General features: G+C 42.3%; 1 protein-coding gene across 9 annotated transcripts in view; it reads left to right on the forward strand.

Moving 5' to 3' along the window:
* The window catches only part of LOC139766017 (anoctamin-5), a 131,442-nt gene that overhangs the window by 42,359 nt on the left and 67,337 nt on the right, over positions 1-21,746 (forward strand). For 5 of the 9 annotated variants that reach the window (XM_071694110.1, XM_071694107.1, XM_071694108.1 and 2 more), the window contains 3 exons: positions 9,531-9,727; positions 10,531-10,764; positions 12,136-12,294. In XM_071694110.1, coding sequence (XP_071550211.1) covers positions 9,545-9,727; positions 10,531-10,764; positions 12,136-12,294 — 576 coding nt within the window. In that variant the 5' untranslated portion in view covers positions 9,531-9,544. Of the gene's footprint in view, positions 1-2,344; positions 2,806-9,530; positions 9,728-10,530; positions 10,765-12,135; positions 12,295-21,746 lie in introns of those variants that run through there. The other 4 variants (XM_071694106.1, XM_071694114.1, XM_071694115.1 and 1 more) reach the window with 2 other exon arrangements.

The raw sequence follows: 21,746 nt of genomic DNA on the forward strand, positions 1-21,746 counted from the left end.
AGAGTCCTGGAAAGAGGGGCAAGTATGAAGTCTGTTGGGGATGAGAGAGCTTGGGAAGTGAGTCAGTTGTTGTTCGCTGATGATACAGCGCTGGTGGCTGATTCATGTGAGAAACTGCAGAAGCTGGTGACTGAGTTTGGTAAAGTGTGTGGAAGAAGAAAGTTGAGAGTAAATGTGAATAAGAGCAAGGTTATTAGGTACAGTAGGGGTGAGGGTCAAGTCAATTGGGAGGTGAGTTTGAATGGAGAAAAACTGGAGGAAGTGAAGTGTTTTAGATATCTGGGAGTGGATCTGTCAGCGGATGGAACCATGGAAGCGGAAGTGGATCATAGGGTGGGGGAGGGGGCGAAAATTTTGGGAGCCTTGAAAAATGTGTGGAAGTCGAGAACATTATCTCGGAAAGCAAAAATGGGTATGTTTGAGGGAATAGTGGTTCCAACAATGTTGTATGGTTGCGAGGCGTGGGCTATGGATAGAGATGTGCGCAGGAGGATGGATGTGCTGGAAATGAGATGTTTGAGGACAATGTGTGGTGTGAGGTGGTTTGATCGAGTAAGTAACGTAAGGGTAAGAGAGATGTGTGGAAATAAAATGAGCGTGGTTGAGAGAGCAGAAGAGGGTGTTTTGAAATGGTTTGGGCACATGGAGAGAATGAGTGAGGAGAGATTGACCAAGAGGATATATGTGTCGGAGGTGGAGGGAACGAGGAGAAGAGGGAGACCAAATTGGAGGTGGAAAGATGGAGTGAAAAAGATTTTGTGTGATCGGGGCCTGAACATGCAGGAGGGTGAAAGGAGGGCAAGAAATAGAGTGAATTGGAGTCATGTGGTATACAGGGGTTGACGTGCTGCCAGTGGATTGAAGCAAGGCATGTGAAGCGTCTGGGGTAAACCATGGAAAGCTGTGTAGGTATGTATATTTGCGTGTGTGGACGTGTGTATGTACATGTGTATGGGGGGGGGGGGGGTTGGGCCATTTCTTTCGTCTGTTTCCTTGCGCTACCTCGCAAACGCGGGAGACAGCGACAAAGTATAAAAAAAAAAAAAAAAAAAAAAAATATATATATATATATATATATATATATATATATATATATATATATATATATATCGCTGATGCGTCACGTGTCCTTTACGATTAAAAAGCCTTCTTTCTTTGTCCAGTGCGCGTGTCTGGGGTTTTTGGGCTACCTGGTGCTACACACATGGTCCGGGGTTCAATTTACTATTAAATAGTTTTTTTTATGTCATCTGAGACGGCTACTATCTATCTATCTATATCTATCTATCTATCTATCTATCTATCTATATATATATATATATATATATATATATATATATATATATATATAGTGATATCGGACTACAGCTGCATGAGGGCACAACGCGTGAAAAGGTCACCTTTGGCAGCGGTGTATCATCGGGAGTACAGCCTTGTCGAACTTCTCACTCTAAAAGTAACCCATAATTTTCCTGCTTCTTGAAGTTGCAGGAGCTCCAGGAATAAGGTGTCCTGAAGGAATTCCTAGAACATTCCAAGAAAGTGGTCCTTGGGGTAATCGTATGATCAAGAAATATTAATTTCTAGTGCTTTTTACGAACAGACGTTCGGAACATAAACAGGAAATAATGCTGGTTAAGATAATGCATTGTAGAGTTAGTTCAATTCTCTCTTAGTCTGGAAAGGAATGGTGAAATCAGTCACCATTTACTTAGGATAATAGTTTTTAGGAATAAAGTTGTTGCTTGCTGTAAAGATCATGTTGAAACACTGAAGAGCCTTTGTTTACCTTTGCTTAGGTGTTGACATGATAATTATCGTGTTTTCAGTAAAGGTTCTTAAGGGGACGAAGATGACGTAAAAAGCTCGTAATCGATGAAGATATGTGTAGTATTCAGACGTCACCATCGTGAACATTAGGCCAGTATTGAGTAGCTAGTACACAAAAAATAATTTTCTATTCTACATTGTTTAAGGTTATTTCCCGTATCATTTAAGTCATCACCAGTTTTTGATTATTAAGGGACATAGGATTTTACCAACAAAGTTTTACCCCCCCCCCGGTGAAAGTACGACAAACAGTGGGAGTGTGACGTATATTTGAAATAAAAGACAACATCGTACGCCCGCCATGTCCAGCGTAATGGATATTCTTTGTTGTTCTTTGTTGTGGGTTGAAAAGTGGGAAATGCTGATCTGCATTTTGAAAGAGAATATAGCCCTTTTCTGCATGAACTGATTATTAAATCTTAATCCGATATATGTCTGTGTAATGCTCTGGAATCTTTAATTGTTAGAAGTCTTGAGGAGCGTACGAAACTTTGACCATGATTATCTTGGACATCGACCAGTGTGTTCGTAACCTCGACGAAGGGTGTGTCAACAGTGCCTCACTCCACTCTTGACTGGAAGCTCTCCCCCCTTTTTTAACATAATTATCTTTGTGCAATAATCATGTCAGATTTATGGAAATAAGATTTTGTTCACTGCCCGATCTGATGAATTAGACAATGCGAAATTAGATTCTGCCTGCCACTTTGATATTTCTTGGGAATCCTATCATGACTTAACCTGCATGGCTCTACATTACGTGATATAAGGACAGAAGATTGTAGCAGCAAGTGTCAGCAGGACACATAATAGATTTTCCTCGGCCTTTGTAACAAGAAGTACGCGTTGGTACTTTCATAAGCTGTTGTCCTTGTGACTTATTAAACAAGTTATCGGAAAGCGTACTGTTGTTGCACTACTTATGAGACTCGAACAGAAGGTTTCCACGATGGCTGAATGGAATGAAGTGAGGAGGTAAGATTGATATTTCAAATGTTTATGTTAATCCTAAGATTGTGAAAGTCTTTGCTTGTCATAACTGTGATCTAAAAGAATATACTTGACATTTCTTCGTGTTGAACATGACAAGTTCAGTTGAAGTTTAGTTATTGATAAGAATTCTGCAATGATTATATTTAGTAACACAGATGTTGCTGACGATTTGGTGAGTTAATCCCAATGACCGGTTGGGTAGGGTTTGAACTATCTTAGTGCTACGTGCAGAGTGACACTACACTTCAGCGGTTGTCAACATTTTTTATACGCCAGTTTAGACTTCACATTTCACTCGTTAACAACATTTTTATACGCAAGGTTGATGTTCATTTACATATTTTTTACTTATGAACTCAAATCTTTGCCAGGTGTTATTTACGCACGTATGAACGCAATGCAAGATTATAAACTGCTTTTCCAATGGTGATCCACTTGTTGCGGCTTATCTGAACGCCACACATTGCTGTCTCTGATTGGCACAGCTGTGTCTTTTTAAAATCGTGTGCACTGCTCGGGATTGAGGTGTATAGTACATCTATATACTCATCCAAAACCCATTACGGGTTAGAGCTGACAAAGTTGGTGTATGCATCTGATCGTACCCAAATGTTTGCATTCGTTTGTGTCAAAAGCATGTTCGATGCAGGCGTTTTTTTGCATGTGTATTAGTGCCAGGTCATCTGTGTCAGTGAACGCCAGGCCTCCATGACGAGTAAGCGCCTCTGTATGAACACCAAGTGGCTTCATTGTCTAAATGCAGTGTAACCTCTGAGTTTTAAGTGCGTGAGTACGGTGTGATATGAGCATTTAGAAGACGCACACTGACCGTCAAGCATCCACAAACCTCTTGGGATTAAACCCGAATGGGTTCGAATCCTAGTCGCAATAGCTGCACAGTCTACCCAGTTTTTCATTTTCCCCTAGAGGCTGGTCGATAGAGTGGGTACCTGGCATGGCTATATAGAAATAAATACAAGGTGCAATACGTAAAAGGTTAACAGAAGGGGCAACGCGAGTGTAAGACTCTCTCCCCGTAACACACAAATATTAATCACACTCAGTATCGTGGATTAATAGTTATCTTTATTGACCATAAGCCAGAACAGACTCTCCTAGGGTGGGACCCAGATGGGTTCGAATCCTGGGCATGGCAGTCGGCATACACCCAACCCAGGTGCTCCTTCGTATGGGGCTGATCTTTAACAACAGGTCAAGGTTGATAGGTGGAGCAACACAAGCATAAATTCTCTTACCGTAACACAGAAACAGTAATTACAATTGGCAACACTAACCTGTGACGGGTAGCGAAACCATTGTGTATGTATTAGTTATAAATCAGCATTTAGTTAATCTTGATTGAAAGTACTTGTCTCTAACAAGAATACATAATGTGCCAAATTAACGTTTAGCTTATATCTCTACATAATTACTCATATTACAAATTTACAACCACCACTCGTGTGATGTAATCTAAATCCGCTTTTGGAGAGGATTCGTTAGGATATTGATGGTAGCATCAGGTGTTCCCACATGAACGGTCTCGCTGGGCCTCCGTGATGTCAAGGAATTATCTTCCTATCGAATTGCTTGCGTGAGGAGGGGATAAGTGCAGCTGAACCCTGGTGGGCGGCAGGGATGACCAGGAGTCCTGTACCTGGGAAGAGGAGATGAGCGCGTGATCCGCTGGTAGAATGATGGTTGCTTATTTCGTACGCAGTTTCGCTGTGGTGTGCTACCTAACTTTTGCGAGGTCGCCCCTGTTTTGGACTACGACGATCCCTGGGCGCGTCGGTACGACCCTTCAAAGAGGGTCAAACAGAGGGCGCAGGAGGTCCATTGCGCTGAGAGACTGACCACCCCGTTCAAATATCAACGTTTTCATTCTTCTCGGCTACAAATGTCAGTAACAATCATTGTTGTTCCTCCAGACAAGGTCGGTCGCCTGATTAGTTCCGCATCCTAGATTAACCTTTCACTGGAGGCTTATGAATACCGTATTTCAGTTTTGTTGTTGCTGCTCCATCCTGCTGTCAATATCCTGACAGTTTGCCAGACGCTCGTAGAGGGAGCAGTCAGGTTGTGAAAGGTTTGATATATATATATATATATATATATATATATATATATATATATATATATATATATATATATATATATAATAAAATTCACTATTTATGATTACCTCTGGAACAATATCCATGAAAGGCCTCCTTATATATATATATATATATATATATATATATATATATATATATATACGTGAAAGACAATATCGGTGTTAAGGGGTGGGTTGGACATCAGGTGCTGGTACTGTCAAAACCCCGCAGCGCGCAATTTGCCCTGGTGTAACATTGCTTGTGCCGTCGTCTCCTGGCAACGGCCGCAGTTGACGCCCGCCCATACACTTCCCCACTGGCTATACAAGCCCTCCGCATCCTACTCCAGCCCTTCCTCATGATACCATCATGCTTCCGGTGCTTCTTCATTTATAGTGTTTCCATCATCATCTTCCACTCCTTCCCTCCATCAGAGATGCCTTAGGATGATGGCTGTACCTCGTCTTTCAGTACACCGACCACAACTTCTCTTCCACCTTCTTAAAGTATAGCGCTTCGACCCCCATATTATGTCGCCAGCATCACTCCACCTGCCTTAACGTAATGTGCCCTCTCGCCCACCTCCATCCCCGTCCCTTACCTCCAATCCCTTCCCCATACCTCCAGCCCTTCCCTTTGTCTTCACCTCTCCTGTTACCTCCAGCCTCCTCCGTCTACTTCCATCGCCATCACCTTACTTTGCCTTACTTCCAGCAGCTACTTTTTACCTTCGGCTCCCCCTCCTGCACATCTTAGGTCTCTTCCTTTTTACGTCCAGCTCCTCCTGTACCTACCTCCATTCTTTCCCCCTTACCTCCATTCCTTTCCTCTTATCCCCATTCCTTTCATATACTTCCTACCCATTTCAACTCCCGGTCCCATCTGTATTTTCAGCTCCTTTTATCACGTCCTGCCTCTTCCTTTACCTCCAGTCCTTTTCCTGTACCTCCAAGCCCCCTTTCCTGATTAAACATTCAATAAAAAAAAGGTTGAGTCTGCATATTTTTTAACAGTCAGAGATGTGTCACGGACGCGAAGTTGCAAATTACAGGTTGTTTTCGCAAGGTTCTATTAGTGTTCGTGATAGTCTGGTGAAAAAAAATGTACAAATATTCTTCAGTTGGCTAAAGCTGAGGATGGATACGTAAAGTCCTCTGTTACTGATGAGGTATTTGAAGTTATACATAGCCATGCCAAAGAAGGGGGAACATGGATTAGGAAAGGGGTCGATGATACCCTATAAACAAAGATGTGCTTTCTTTTTAAGCAAGTAATGTTGATTGAGATTTATGCTACGCAGTACACAGTAAAGTTTGCTGTGACTTATTAGTTTCTGACTAAACTTCTGCTTTATTTACTACGGGACAACTGCTTAGGTGCACGCTACGAGCTGATTGGTCAGGTAAAAAGGCGCCTCGATGCTGATTGGGCGAAGGTTGCACGATACTCGTATTGTCATCTTGTTCACATTGACCGGCAGTGTTGCCAGTTTCGCGATATTGAGGCTAGGACTAGCGCCTATTATTTTCGGCGTTATTTTAGGGAATTTAGCGACGGCTATATCTTGAGATTATATGCAAAATGTAATGACAAATCTGTCGATTTTGTCGATATTCTTATGCAGATGATAACCGGAGTAAAGCAATTAGTTAATCCTACAATACCCGTATAGGTTATAGGAAATGACACTGTGAATGCCAGTTGTGATAGTTTTGCAACTAATGAGTTAATAGCCTAATGGCTTGCTACATAACTACTATGTGTTCACACGCACTGGGACAAGCTGAAATAAGTTGGGCCATCGGAATTCAAGGATCGGCAGCCTCTGGCTAACGTTTTTTCCCCATAACACAGTTTTCCCCTCAACTTGAAACACATGAAACAAGACCATGTACAAAGTGCTTTCTGCGTGGTGGAATGCCTCAGTGACGTTAGATTTCAAAGGCTGGGTAAGGGGAGCAGATGGGAGACGGTTTGAAGTGCTTTTTCAAGTCTTTCGTCGACTGAACTTAGTCACCCGTTGTTATGTAATATTGAATAGCATCATGACAGTAACCTTTTAGCTACCCCTTACAACAAAAATATCCTCCGATTTGGAAAACTGTACAATGACGCACACACGAAAAGAAAGATGAAATCCGCAGAAGCAAGTCCGGCCGGTTTTTTTTTTTTTTTTATAGCGTACGGCGACACTGGAATTCCTACAACAGCGAGCTGTCCAAGAGTGTGTAATAGCATAAATTGGCACACGAGCAGCTTGTCATTATCCAGAGGAACCCAGACAGCTCGTGTAAGAAGCAACATCAGTGACGAAGGAATACCTGAGTGGGATTGGACCAAAGTCTGATAAATACTACGTATTTTAAATGAAGAATATAAAACATTTGTATATAAAATAATTCATCCACAACATTTTTATTAACATTTTCAACGAGTTTAGCGACCTTTTTTCCTTGCAAAATTGAGGGGTAGATCTAGCGACATTGTCGAATTTGGTGGGCAACACTGTAATGATCGTGGCGGGAGAGCACTTTGCTTGGTCATGTTAGACTGTGCCTGGACTGCAGTTTTTCATTATGCATGCATGCTAGCGCGGGCCCTGGGCAGCGGCCATTTATTTGATGTATACGAACACGAACACTTAAGCTTCTCCTGTGAGAAAGGCGTTGGGCACCCGGGAGACCCCGGTCGCGTAGCGGGATCTGCGTCTTATTGATTCCATTATTGTGCTCTTGAATTAATGTTTAATTTGTAAGAGGCGAACATGAATTTCCCTGGCTGAAAATAATTTCACCAGGACTGCATAAGTTGTGTGAGTGTGTGTGTGTGTTTCTGGGGGAGAGGGCAAGAATTTTATACGTATTACAGTTTCTTAACTTTGTATATATATGTGCAATGGTTTTATCCTTGCATATATATATATATATATATATATATATATATATATATATATATATATATATATATATATATACCAGCTTAAGCCAGGGACCCATTTATGGACCATCTCCCATCTCCGAGGGGAGGATGAACTCTTTTGTTGGATGTGTGCTGACTGCCGCGCTCAGAATTCGAACCCATAGGGCCCGACCCAGAGCGGTCCCGTAGTAACTTATGGCTAGTAACGCTATCCACTTCTCTACGGTTTGTGTGTGTGTGTGTGTGTGTGTGTGTGTGTGTGTGTGTGTGTAATGAGATTTTGCCATAAGGCAATGCCGGCGCCTTGCGTTCACCGCATGTAGTGCATGTTAGAGAGAGAGAGAGAGAGAGAGAGAGAGAGAGAGAGAGAGAGAGAGAGAGAGAGAGAGAGAGCATAATACATGTGCGAGTGTGTATATGGCCATTTGTGTGTTACGGGGAGTTTTACATTTAACCTTGTATATGTACCTTGTCTATATGTAATCATATGTATAGATGCACACACACACACACACACACACACACACACACACAGACACACACACGTGGCAGCACTGAATAGTATGGTGTTCATTTCCTGTGGCAATATAGGTTGCCGTGGTGTACTCCCACAATGACAACACAGGCCACTATCTAGGCGTGCACCTGCCATGGTAACACTGGTGGTTGTCATGAACTGCATCTGCCATGGTAACACTAGGAGTTGTCGTGGACTGCACCAGCCGTGATAACACTGGTGATTGTCATGAATTGCACCTACCTTGGTAACACTGATGGTTGTCTTGGCGTGCACCAACCATGGCAACACTGGTGGTTGCTATGGCGAAGGATACACACATACGCACGCCTCCCGAGATGTTGGTAATACTGCCTTCCCTTGTTACTGTTTCTGGGCTCTGTTTGTGTGTGTGTGTTTGTGTGCCTTTTGGGTTTGTGTTCGATTTTTGTTGGTCTGTGTGGGTTTAATCCGTGTTATGGCTTTCTTATTTTTCTGTGTGGGTTGCTTATCGTTGTTTTTTGTTTGTGGGTTGTGCATTTTTCGTTGAGCTGTCTGTTGTATGTGGTTTCGTCTCTTGAGTTACTACGTGTCTGTGTGCCTGGGGTCAGTTTGTGTGTGTGTGTGTGTGTGCTTGGGATCTGTTCATTTGTCTACTTAGGATGTGCCTGTGTATCTGTTTGTCTGTGTGTGTCTTCTTGAGATGTGTCCATGTCTGTGGGATATCCCAGTCTGTAACCGATGTATTATTGTGGGATCTGTCTCTCTGCTTGGGACTGTCTGTTAGTTCTGTAGTTATCTGTCTGTCTGTCTATTCGGGGGGGGGGGGTGGTATGGTTGCCTGTTGAGATGTTCCTGCCCTTTTTTGGGGATATGCCCGGATGTTTTTGAGTGACTGCTATATTTCTCTCTCTCTCTCTCTCTCTCTCTCTCTCTCTCTCTCTCTCTCTCTCTCTCTCTCTCTCTCTCTCTCTCAAGGTCAAGCACAGAGCATTGCTAAAATATTCACGCGATCTGAACTACTACTGTGCTTTGGTAAGGACGCTGCTGTATCATTTCCCCCTGAACACTCCTCCTTGGACACACACACACACACACACACAAACCAGGTGGCAGGGTAATGATGTCAGTCCGTCGTCGTGAAGTCACTTACATTTCTCTCTCTCTCTCTCTCTCTCTCCTGCTTTCTGCAGGTGGCAGGGGCGTGATGTCAGGGGGCGAGTCACGAGAGACGGAGGACGAGTTGGGGACTGGGCGTGAAGATCACCCACGCTCACTCCAGCAGCCGCAGCAGCAGGAGGAAGACCTCCAGCAGCAGCAGGGGGAGGTCGGCGACCCATATTACGAGGATTCTTGGGACGACAGCGACGAGCAGCAGACTCAGGAGGAGGTGGGTCTTGGACCGGTTGTGCGACAGATAGACAGAGGTCCCGAGGTCATATTTTTTTTTCAGTGTCTCGGAACATTGCCGAGCCATTACCGTGTTTGGACTTCGTCAGAAAGACTGAGGTCCCGAGATTATATTCTTTTGATGTTTCGGAACTGTTCCGAGACAGTACCGAGTTCGGACTCGTATCATAAGGACGTAGGTCTTCAACTTGGTAAAGTTAGGTTAGTTCGTCTGCAACAGAAAGTCTTGAGGCCCCGAGATAGATTCAGGTTACAAAATAATTACGAGACAGTGTCGAGTAAGTACAATTAAACCTCGAATAGTTTTCAACATTGAATTGTCCTTTGTTCCAAAAGAAGGAACAGAGAAGGGGGCCAGGTGAGGATATTCCCTCAGAGGCCCAGTCCTCTGTTCTTAACGCTACCTCGCTAATGCGGGAAATGGCGAATAGTTTAAAAGAAAAAAAGAAGACTCGAAGCTGTTCAAAGAGGCTTTTGAGACAGGATTTGACACAGTTCCGAGTAGATTTCTCTCCAGATGTGAGACGCAGTCTTCGAGCTTGTTAGGTATCCACTGGGTAAGATTCAAAACATTTCAAATATGTCCTTTAGCAGGTTCTGGACTACCTTAAGACAGCTTTGAGATCTGTTTTGACTGAAAATTTTCGAGATCCGGGAGAATTCAGTGCTGGGGATTTCAACTTATACCAGTTTTTTTTTTTTTCCTGGACTGATTGTACTTGATTCCTTCATCCTGATATATAATCAATAACCTTTGACGTGTCTCGACCCCCTCCCACGCAGCCGGAGTCTTCGCCTGTGCTCGCTTATAACTACCTGGACGAGGAAGAAGAGGAGCAACAGGAGGAGCGAGGTGCCGGGGCGGCGGTGGTGTTCCTGGGGGAGGTAGCCCCACCAGAGCCTCCTCCTCCTCCTACTGCAGGAGGGGTGAGCGTTGGTCTAGACGTGCTGGTGCCGGAGGTGTGCGCCCCCAAGATCGCCATGTGGACGGATGAGACCAGCACAGCTCCGCACAGGGTAAGTCGTCTCGTTCACTGGTGTTACCGGACTCCACCCGCTCGAGATTACGCCGCGAGTGAAAAGTCATCCTTGGCGAGGCTGTGTCTTTGGGAATACTGTCACTTCGAAGACGTTTGGGTGTTACCCAAGACCCCTTCTAACAGCCTAAAGCTGCACTCCTTCAGGTAGTAGGGTAATGTAGACTCCCTTGCAGCGAGAATTTCTTTGACAAGACTGAACCCCTAATGACATAGCTGGAAATCCTCCCCTCCTGTTTTTACTTTTCCAAAAGAAGGACCAGAGAAGGGGCCAAGTGAGGATTTGTCCCTCCAAGGCTCAGTCCTCTGGTCTTGACGCTACTTCGTTAGTGCGGGAAATGGCGAATATGTATAAAAAGATATCTATGTGTGTGTGTGTGTGTGTGTGTGTGTGTGTGTGTGTGGTACTGTATTACCAATTATCAACTGTTCAGACAGCGATCCTTCCTCTCCAGCATAATGCTGTATAATGGGACGCCCTCATCATCAACAGTGTCATCCTTCCACACACACAGTTGTATCTTATTGATTCCCTCCTCCGTCACTCACCTCTTACCTAGCCATTAAGGACAAGGTCTTGTTATTAACAGAACTTACGTAAGGTGTTATTGATTATTATCTGTTTTTTAGGGGGGGGGGGAGGAGGAGCGGGATGATTTTAGTAATTGAATGAATAGATTTCGATATGTGGAGATACGATTCTTTATCCAAGATTTGTAGGATTTCATTTTTTCAAGGATATGAGGAAAGTATTTTTTTTTTCTATATCTAGGGATGTGAAGGGAACTATTTTTTTTCTAATATGTGAGGAAACTTTTTTTTTCTATACATATAAATGATTTTTTTTCAAGGACGTCAAGGAACAATTTTTTTTTCTAGGTATATCAAAGAACACTTTTTTTCTTCTTATCCAGGACTGTGAAGGAACTTTATTTTTTCAGGGTATGAAGGATCTATTTCCCCTCACATATATGGACTATTTTTCCCCTAGTAAGTGAAGGATATAATGAGATTTCGTCCTGAAGTATAAACACCACGGTGGAAGGCCACAACCAGTCACACATTGCACACAACGTCACTGTTCTTATGATCAATAGATAACAACCAATTTCCTAAAATGCCCGCCAAAGACCCTCATTGTCACTTACCACTGGCTGTTATGTCCTGTTACAACCCTCACACGACCCTTGAAGCATACACGACTCCTGTAACGAACGACCCCAAAGATCGCCCAGTCACGGTAACCCATAACAAAGTCTCTCTCTCTCTCTCTCTCTCTCTCTCTCTCTCTCTCTCTCTCTCTCTCTCTCTCTCTCTCTCTCTCACTCCTCTTTCGCCTCTCCTCCCCCAGCAGCGAGAGATACAGAGCAGCGCGTCATACGAGAGCGTGCAGCTGCCCGGGAGCATCATGGATGACACACGACCCCTGACCTCGTCCGACACCCTCCAGGCCAAGTACGACCGGTACAACGACCCCTTCAAGGTCCAGAAGGATTCGGACGTCCGCAAGGTGAGTGCTTGAACCGCCTGTGTTTTTCCGAGTCCCTTGCATCAGGTCCGAGATGGGAATAGTTTCCGACCCTCTGGCACAAGGGATCTCGGAAGGTTTCCGATTCCATTATTCTGATGCAGTGATGTCACTTGTCTGAACTAGAGGTGGTATTTGATTCTCTCATGTGACCAAGTCGTGTATTGTTCTGTGAAATTTCCAAGAGGATGAATCATTGTGACGGAAGCTGGAAGGGGAAATATGAATTTAATGAAAGAAATTCACGTCTTATTATAGTTTCTTTTCTCTTTTTTTTTTAAGTTGATTGTGACGAGAAGTAGGTAGATTATTGTTTAACCACTGGAACCAGATCTTGTAGAAGACACCGAATGATAGAAAATGACAAAAAAATCTTTCGAATGTGTGATATGTTCACCAGAAATGTCAGAAGTACAGAGAATTACCTGGTCGAGACGACGAAAATTCACGATAGAAATGCTAATACCTCTGCCGTTGTCATACACTTCGTCCTTATTGTAACTCAGTTCTTCGACTTCATCCCGTGCTAAATAAAATGACGTTCAGTACCAATTTGGTACCAGACACCGGTGGGTCACATGGACAAGCCTCAGGATTGGTTTGTTCGACCGCCAGTTGGTTCCAGGCTCCACCAAGCTGGTCAGGAGAGCTCCTAAAGTGTGTGGGTGGGGTAGTAAGTGGGTGGGGTTGATGGAGATTTCGGTGGTCAGAGCTGGTGACTGGAGGGGGACTACTGGGTGGGGTTGATGGAAATCTCAGTGATCAGAGGTGGTGGCTGGAGGAGGCCCTAGCTTGAAGTGGTGGGGGCCAAGTTTGCCTGTGGAAAAAAAGGGGGGGGGGGTTGGAGGGGCAAGTTTATTTGCGGTGAATAGGCTCAAGTTAATAGTGGAAGAGACCCAGGTAAGTCGTTCGAGGGTTCGAATCTGTGATGGTGTTCGTCCAGGTGTTGTGTAGTAGCGTCCTTGGGACACAGACACACCAGTGGCCGAGTTCTGGCGACTGACGCCGCTGCGCCGAAGAGAACAAAACACAGGTTGGTCCGACATTTCGTTAAGGGTCACCTGTATCCACCGAGAGGAAAACGTAGAATAGGTCTGTACTGCACCCCTGCCTTGTCTTGGGTTCCAGTAACACGAGTAACAAAGAGTGGGTGGTAGGAAGTTCAGCGTGGGCCAGAGTGTTCATTGCTGGCGGGTGGCTCTCGGCCAATACTCAACCCAGCCCAAGTGCTGAATGTTGCAGAGACACTTTATAAAGTGTTAGCTTGAAAGCATCAAGCGTCGGTGCGTGTATTGGTCGAGAGGATGTATACATATGTCATTCTCGGGTATACATATGTCACCTGTCGACTCCCGACAGCAATTGGTCAAGAGGATGTATATACATATGTCATTCTTGTGTATACATATGTCACCTGTCGACTCCCGACAGCAATTGGTCAAGAGGATGTATATACATATGTCATTCTTGTGTATACATATGTCATTCTTGTGTATACATATGTCATTCTTGTGTATACATATGTCACCTGTCGACTCCCGACAGCAATTGGTCAAGAGGATGTATATACATATGTCATTCTTGTGTATACATATGTCACCTGTCGACTCCCGACAGCAATTGGTCAAGAGGATGTATATACATATGTCATTCTTGTGTATACATATGTCATTCTTGTGTATACATATGTCACCTGTCGACTCCCGACAGCAATTGGTCAAGAGGATGTATATACATATGTCATTCTTGTGTATACATATGTCACCTGTCGACTCCCGACAGCAATTGGTCAAGAGGATGTATATACATATGTCATTCTTGTGTATACATATGTCATTCTTGTGTATACATATGTCACCTGTCGACTCCCGACAGCAATTGGTCAAGAGGATGTATATACATATGTCATTCTTGTGTATACATATGTCATTCTTGTGTATACATATGTCACCTGTCGACTCCCGACAGCAATTGGTCAAGAGGATGTATATACATATGTCATTCTTGTGTATACATATGTCACCTGTCGACTCCCGACAGCAATTGGTCAAGAGGATGTATATACATATGTCATTCTTGTGTATACATATGTCACCTGTCGACTCCCGACAGCAATTGGTCAAGAGGATGTATATACATATGTCATTCTTGTGTATACATATGTCACCTGTCGACTCCCGACAGCAATTGGTCAAGAGGATGTATATACATATGTCATTCTTGTGTATACATATGTCACCTGTCGACTCCCGACAGCAATTGGTCAAGAGGATGTATATACATATGTCATTCTTGTGTATACATATGTCACCTGTCGACTCCCGACAGCAATTGGTCAAGAGGATGTATATACATATGTCATTCTTGTGTATACATATGTCACCTGTCGACTCCCGACAGCAATTGGTCAAGAGGATGTATATACATATGTCATTCTTGTGTATACATATGTCACCTGTCGACTCCCGACAGCAATTGGTCAAGAGGATGTATATACATATGTCATTCTTGTGTATACATATGTCACCTGTCGACTCCCGACAGCAATTGGTCAAGAGGATGTATATACATATGTCATTCTTGTGTATACATATGTCACCTGTCGACTCCCGACAGCAATTGGTCAAGAGGATGTATATACATATGTCATTCTTGTGTATACATATGTCACCTGTCGACTCCCGACAGCAATTGGTCAAGAGGATGTATATACATATGTCATTCTTGTGTATACATATGTCACCTGTCGACTCCCGACAGCAATTGGTCAAGAGGATGTATATACATATGTCATTCTTGTGTATACATATGTCACCTGTCGACTCCCGACAGCAATTGGTCAAGAGGATGTATATACATATGTCATTCTTGTGTATACATATGTCATTCTTGTGTATACATATGTCATTCTTGTGTATACATATGTCACCTGTCGACTCCCGACAGCAATTGGTCAAGAGGATGTATATACATATGTCATTCTTGTGTATACATATGTCACCTGTCGACTCCCGACAGCAATTGGTCAAGAGGATGTATATACATATGTCATTCTTGTGTATACATATGTCACCTGTCGACTCCCGACAGCAATTGGTCAAGAGGATGTATATACATATGTCATTCTTGTGTATACATATGTCACCTGTCGACTCCCGACAGCAATTGGTCAAGAGGATGTATATACATATGTCATTCTTGTGTATACATATGTCATTCTTGTGTATACATATGTCACCTGTCGACTCCCGACAGCAATTGGTCAAGAGGATGTATATACATATGTCATTCTTGTGTATACATATGTCACCTGTCGACTCCCGACAGCAATTGGTCAAGAGGATGTATATACATATGTCATTCTTGTGTATACATATGTCACCTGTCGACTCCCGACAGCAATTGGTCAAGAGGATGTATATACATATGTCATTCTTGTGTATACATATGTCACCTGTCGACTCCCGACAGCAATTGGTCAAGAGGATGTATATACATATGTCATTCTTGTGTATACATATGTCACCTGTCGACTCCCGACAGCAATTGGTCAAGAGGATGTATATACATATGTCATTCTTGTGTATACATATGTCACCTGTCGACTCCCGACAGCAATTGGTCAAGAGGATGTATATACATATGTCATTCTTGTGTATACATATGTCATTCTTGTGTATACATATGTCACCTGTCGACTCCCGACAGCAATTGGTCAAGAGGATGTATATACATATGTCATTCTTGTGTATACATATGTCACCTGTCGACTCCCGACAGCAATTGGTCAAGAGGATGTATATACATATGTCATTCTTGTGTATACATATGTCACCTGTCGACTCCCGACAGCAATTGGTCAAGAGGATGTATATACATATGTCATTCTTGTGTATACATATGTCACCTGTCGACTCCCGACAGCAATTGGTCAAGAGGATGTATATACATATGTCATTCTTGTGTATACATATGTCACCTGTCGACTCCCGACAGCAATTGGTCAAGAGGATGTATATACATATGTCATTCTCGGGTATACATATGTCACCTGTCGACTCCCGACAGCAATTGGTCAAGAGGATGTATATACATATGTCATTCTTGTGTATACATATGTCACCTGTCGACTCCCGACAGCAATTGGTCAAGAGGATGTATATACATATGTCATTCTTGTGTATACATATGTCACCTGTCGACTCCCGACAGCAATTGGTCAAGAGGATGTATATACATATGTCATTCTTGTGTATACATATGTCATTCTTGTGTATACATATGTCACCTGTCGACTCCCGACAGCAATTGGTCAAGAGGATGTATATACATATGTCATTCTTGTGTATACATATGTCACCTGTCGACTCCCGACAGCAATTGGTCAAGAGGATGTATATACATATGTCATTCTTGTGTATACATATGTCATTCTTGTGTATACATATGTCACCTGTCGACTCCCGACAGCAATTGGTCAAGAGGATGTATATACATATGTCATTCTTGTGTATACATATGTCATTCTTGTGTATACATATGTCATTCTTGTGTATACATATGTCACCTGTCGACTCCCGACAGCAATTGGTCAAGAGGATGTATATACATATGTCATTCTTGTGTATACATATGTCACCTGTCGACTCCCGACAGCAATTGGTCAAGAGGATGTATATACATATGTCATTCTTGTGTATACATATGTCACCTGTCGACTCCCGACAGCAATTGGTCAAGAGGATGTATATACATATGTCATTCTTGTGTATACATATGTCACCTGTCGACTCCCGACAGCAATTGGTCAAGAGGATGTATATACATATGTCATTCTTGTGTATACATATGTCATTCTTGTGTATACATATGTCATTCTTGTGTATACATATGTCACCTGTCGACTCCCGACAGCAATTGGTCAAGAGGATGTATATACATATGTCATTCTTGTGTATACATATGTCATTCTTGTGTATACATATGTCACCTGTCGACTCCCGACAGCAATTGGTCAAGAGGATGTATATACATATGTCATTCTTGTGTATACATATGTCACCTGTCGACTCCCGACAGCAATTGGTCAAGAGGATGTATATACATATGTCATTCTTGTGTATACATATGTCACCTGTCGACTCCCGACAGCAATTGGTCAAGAGGATGTATATACATATGTCATTCTTGTGTATACATATGTCATTCTTGTGTATACATATGTCACCTGTCGACTCCCGACAGCAATTGGTCAAGAGGATGTATATACATATGTCATTCTTGTGTATACATATGTCACCTGTCGACTCCCGACAGCAATTGGTCAAGAGGATGTATATACATATGTCATTCTTGTGTATACATATGTCACCTGTCGACTCCCGACAGCAATTGGTCAAGAGGATGTATATACATATGTCATTCTTGTGTATACATATGTCACGTGTCTGATACAACGGAGCGCACAGCTACGACGTGTCCCATGCTATAAATCATAAAGTTACGATCATCCACGTGTCTGATACAACGGAGCGCACAGCTACGACGTGTATCGTAGGCTTGCGATAAACCCTTAATCCAGTAGCGGTGTAACCATCCCGGAAATGCCTGCTGAACCAGAGGGTCACCAGTGCGACATTTCGGTTCGGTCTTCCGGGTGCGGCAGTGTGTTATCAGGGCGCCAGGAATAGAGAACTCCCTTCAAGCACATTCGGCACGACCCTCGAGTTTTGATGATCAGTGACGCTCGACTTGCTTGACCTTGTAAGGGTCAGGTCAAAAACCACCTGAGAGGTGGTCCTGTTGTGCTCAAGGGTCGGTATCTGCGTGCTCAAGGCTCGTACCGTTGTGCTCAGGGGTCATACCGTCGTGCTCAAGGCTCGCAACGTCGTGCTCAAGGGCCGTACCGTCGTGCTGAAGGGTCGGTACTGTCGTGGCTCAAGGGTTGGTACCCTCTTGCTCTAGGGTCGGTACCGCCGTGCTCAAGGGTCGTACCGTCGTGCTCAAGGGTCAGTACCGTTGTGCTCAAGGGTCGTACCGTCGTGCTCAAGGGTTGGTACCCTCTTGCTCTAGGGTAGGTACCGCCGTGCTCAAGGGTCAGTACCGTCGTGCTCGAGGGTTGGTACCCTTGTGCTCAAGGGTCGGTACTGTCGTGCTCAAGGGCCGTACCGCCGTGCTCAGGGGTCGTGCCCAAGGGTCAGTACCGTCATGCTCAAGGTCCATACCATCGTACTCAAAGGTACTCAAATTTGTACTCTTGGAGTTAGATCACATATAATATCTGTTGAGCATTATATGTGTTATGTATCTGTTTTTCTGTTTTTATACAATTTCAGAGTATGAAAATATCCGGCATTGATTGATGACTGAGTCATAGAACAATTTGAATATGGAAGATTCTTCGGATAATCAAGGAAAATAAAAGGTTGAATTACGACTCAGACCTTCTTCACATGGCTAGTCAGAGAAGACGCAGTGACAGATCGCATCTGTTCAGTCACGTAGTGTACCGTCTTCTTCGCAAGTGCTGGTGGGTCTGTACGAACAACAGAACGGTTCGTATTACGTCATGTCTGGCAGTGCATGCGCAATGGGCCTCTCAGATATATTCATCTAAGAAATTCTACTTGATAAATACAGACATGCACGATGCTGCTCATTTTCATTAGTGAATTAAGTGTCCGTCCCAAGTTATCAGAATTTTCATGGTCGTTCACACACACAAAAAAGTATCTTAGCACGTCTTGTACGAAGCGGAATGACACCATGTGCGAAGGATTGTGAGAAATACCCATTAGTCTGGTCTCACATTGGTAGCCCTTCTTTCATGATAATGCAGTTTGTTAGCGACATTAGAATACCGTACTTCTTAACAGTCATAATTCACGTATTTCGTATTTCGATGGAAATAACTATATAAAGTGGGGCTACCATAATTATTAGGAAGTTTGTCCCGCATTAACGCTCACCAACCCTGCCGAAACAACACTGAGTCGTATTGATCATTTCGAAATTCATCGGACCCATCCAGGAAGGCATTTGTTTTTCTACCTTGTGTCCAAACAAATGAAGGGGGAGAGAGAGAGAGAGAGAGAGAGAGAGAGAGAGAGAGAGAGAGAGAGAGAGAGAGAGAGAGAGAGAGAGAGAGAATGTTTGTGTGTGTGTGTGTGTGTGTGTGTGTGTGTGTGTGTTTGATTATCATTTGCCTGTTACTGGGAGAGAGTTTTGAACTTTGTGTCGGCCCGTCTCGTAATCTTGTACATAGGTACTTTATCTTTTAATGCGCACAACGCGCCAATCTAAGCCAGGTACTCGTTCCTCGACCAGCCCCCCAAGGGGAGGATGAACACCTGAGTTAAGTGTGGGCCGACTGCCGTGGCCATGTATCAAACCCGTGCGGCCTTACCCTTGGCGGGCCCTTGCTGATTCATGGTCACTAACGCTAACTACTGCCCTTTAAAAGCCATGATTATGAAATATAGGAGAGACCGTGAAAATGGGAAGAAAGTATTGATTGATCAAATGTAAACAAAGACGAAAGCACACACACACACACACACACACACACACACACACACACACACACACACACACAGTCTCAAGGCATGAAGTCATGAATCATTTTTTTTTACTAGGAATTCCATGATGACTACAGCACGGAATACAACTGGCGAAATTTGATACAGTATTCAGGAGGGAGCTGTTCATCCTGTAGTGCACAGGGGTGCATTCCTATGTTATTATTGTTATTATTATTATTATTATTATTATTATTATTATTATTATTATTATTATTATTAATATTATTATATTATTATTATTAATATTATTATTATTATTATTATTGATATTAATATTTATTTATTAATAACATTACTCTTAAAGGGTTTTTCAAAAGTCTTAAGTCATGGACAGAACTCATCGTCTACATTTTATTCATCAGACGGTCAGATTTATCAATAAAGTGCATACGTATTTCCCATGAGCAATCTGTATTCATGGGTATATGTTTGCCAGTTCATGGCGTGTTATTTGAACATTTGTTGACGGGAAGGAAATGAGTGCATTCTGCATTGTAGTTCTGACTTGCATGATATGAACAGTGTTCCTATTGTATCTAGTGCACTCTCTGTAATATATATGTATATATGTATGTATATATATATATATATATATATATATATATATATATATATATATATATATATATATATATTATCATTCTTATTATTATTATTGTGGTTAGCATTATTTTACTCAATCTGTTTCCCGCGTCAGCGAGGTAGCACCAATAAATAGACGAAGAATGGCCCGTGTATATATATATATATATATATATATATATATATATATATATATATATATATATATATATTGAAAAGGATCACAATTTTGCGCGTGATCAAGATATTCTTGTGAGTCCACGGGGAAAATGAAACACGAAAAGTTCCCAAGTGCACTTTCGTGTAATGATCACATCATCAAGGGAGACACAAGAGAGAAATATAACAGTCAGTTGATATACATCGAAGAGACGAAGCTAGGATGCCATTTGGTAAACATGCTATTGTCCAGTCGCATTTGGTAAACATGCGATTGGACAATCGCATGTTTACCAAATGGCGTCCTAGCTTCGTCTCTTCGATTTATATCAACTGACTGTTATATTTCTCTCTTGTGTCTCCCCTGCTGATGTGATTATTACACGAAAGTGCACTTGGGAACTCATCGTGTTTCATTTTACCCATGGACTCACAGGAATATATATATATATATATATATATATATATATATATATATATATATATATATATATATATATAATTGTAATAATTTGCTGTCTGTCGTTTTAAGGAAGTATTATGATTTATTTTTTTTCAGTTATATAAGTCTTTGCTATATCATAAATTTTGATTTTTTCTATCGATATATTACCTATCTGTCCACCAAAGAAACCTTATTAGATATTTTGATATATCAATTTCATAAGCCTTTCGTTATGTTATGAATATGATGCAAGAATTTTACCCGCTCGGAAAATGCTTTAAACTTTTACCTGATTATATTATTTTCATATTTGGGAAGTAAGTATGGTTTTAAAACGTCAGTATATATATTTTTTTTCATGTCGAATATGATTTTAGTATAAAGTTATAGTTTTTGAGCCCCTGAGTCCTGTAATTTAAGATATTTTGCGATTATTTGCTTCAGAAGTATTGGCTATTATTTTTTAAGATTAAGTAAAGATGGTGTTGAACCGAAGGGTTGGGATAACAGAAGGGAAACGAGGAAAAAATGGAAGGAAAGAGAGGGATCGAAAGCATGTTGTGGGGCCATTTGATTCTTGAAATTAAACTTTGAAATGATTCATATTTCATTTATTTTATGATTATTTGTATCATAAACTTTCATTATTAGACCTTTCGAGGGCAGAT

Source organism: Panulirus ornatus, chromosome 56, assembly GCF_036320965.1.
Source record: "Panulirus ornatus isolate Po-2019 chromosome 56, ASM3632096v1, whole genome shotgun sequence".
Lineage (NCBI taxonomy): Eukaryota > Metazoa > Arthropoda > Malacostraca > Decapoda > Palinuridae > Panulirus > Panulirus ornatus.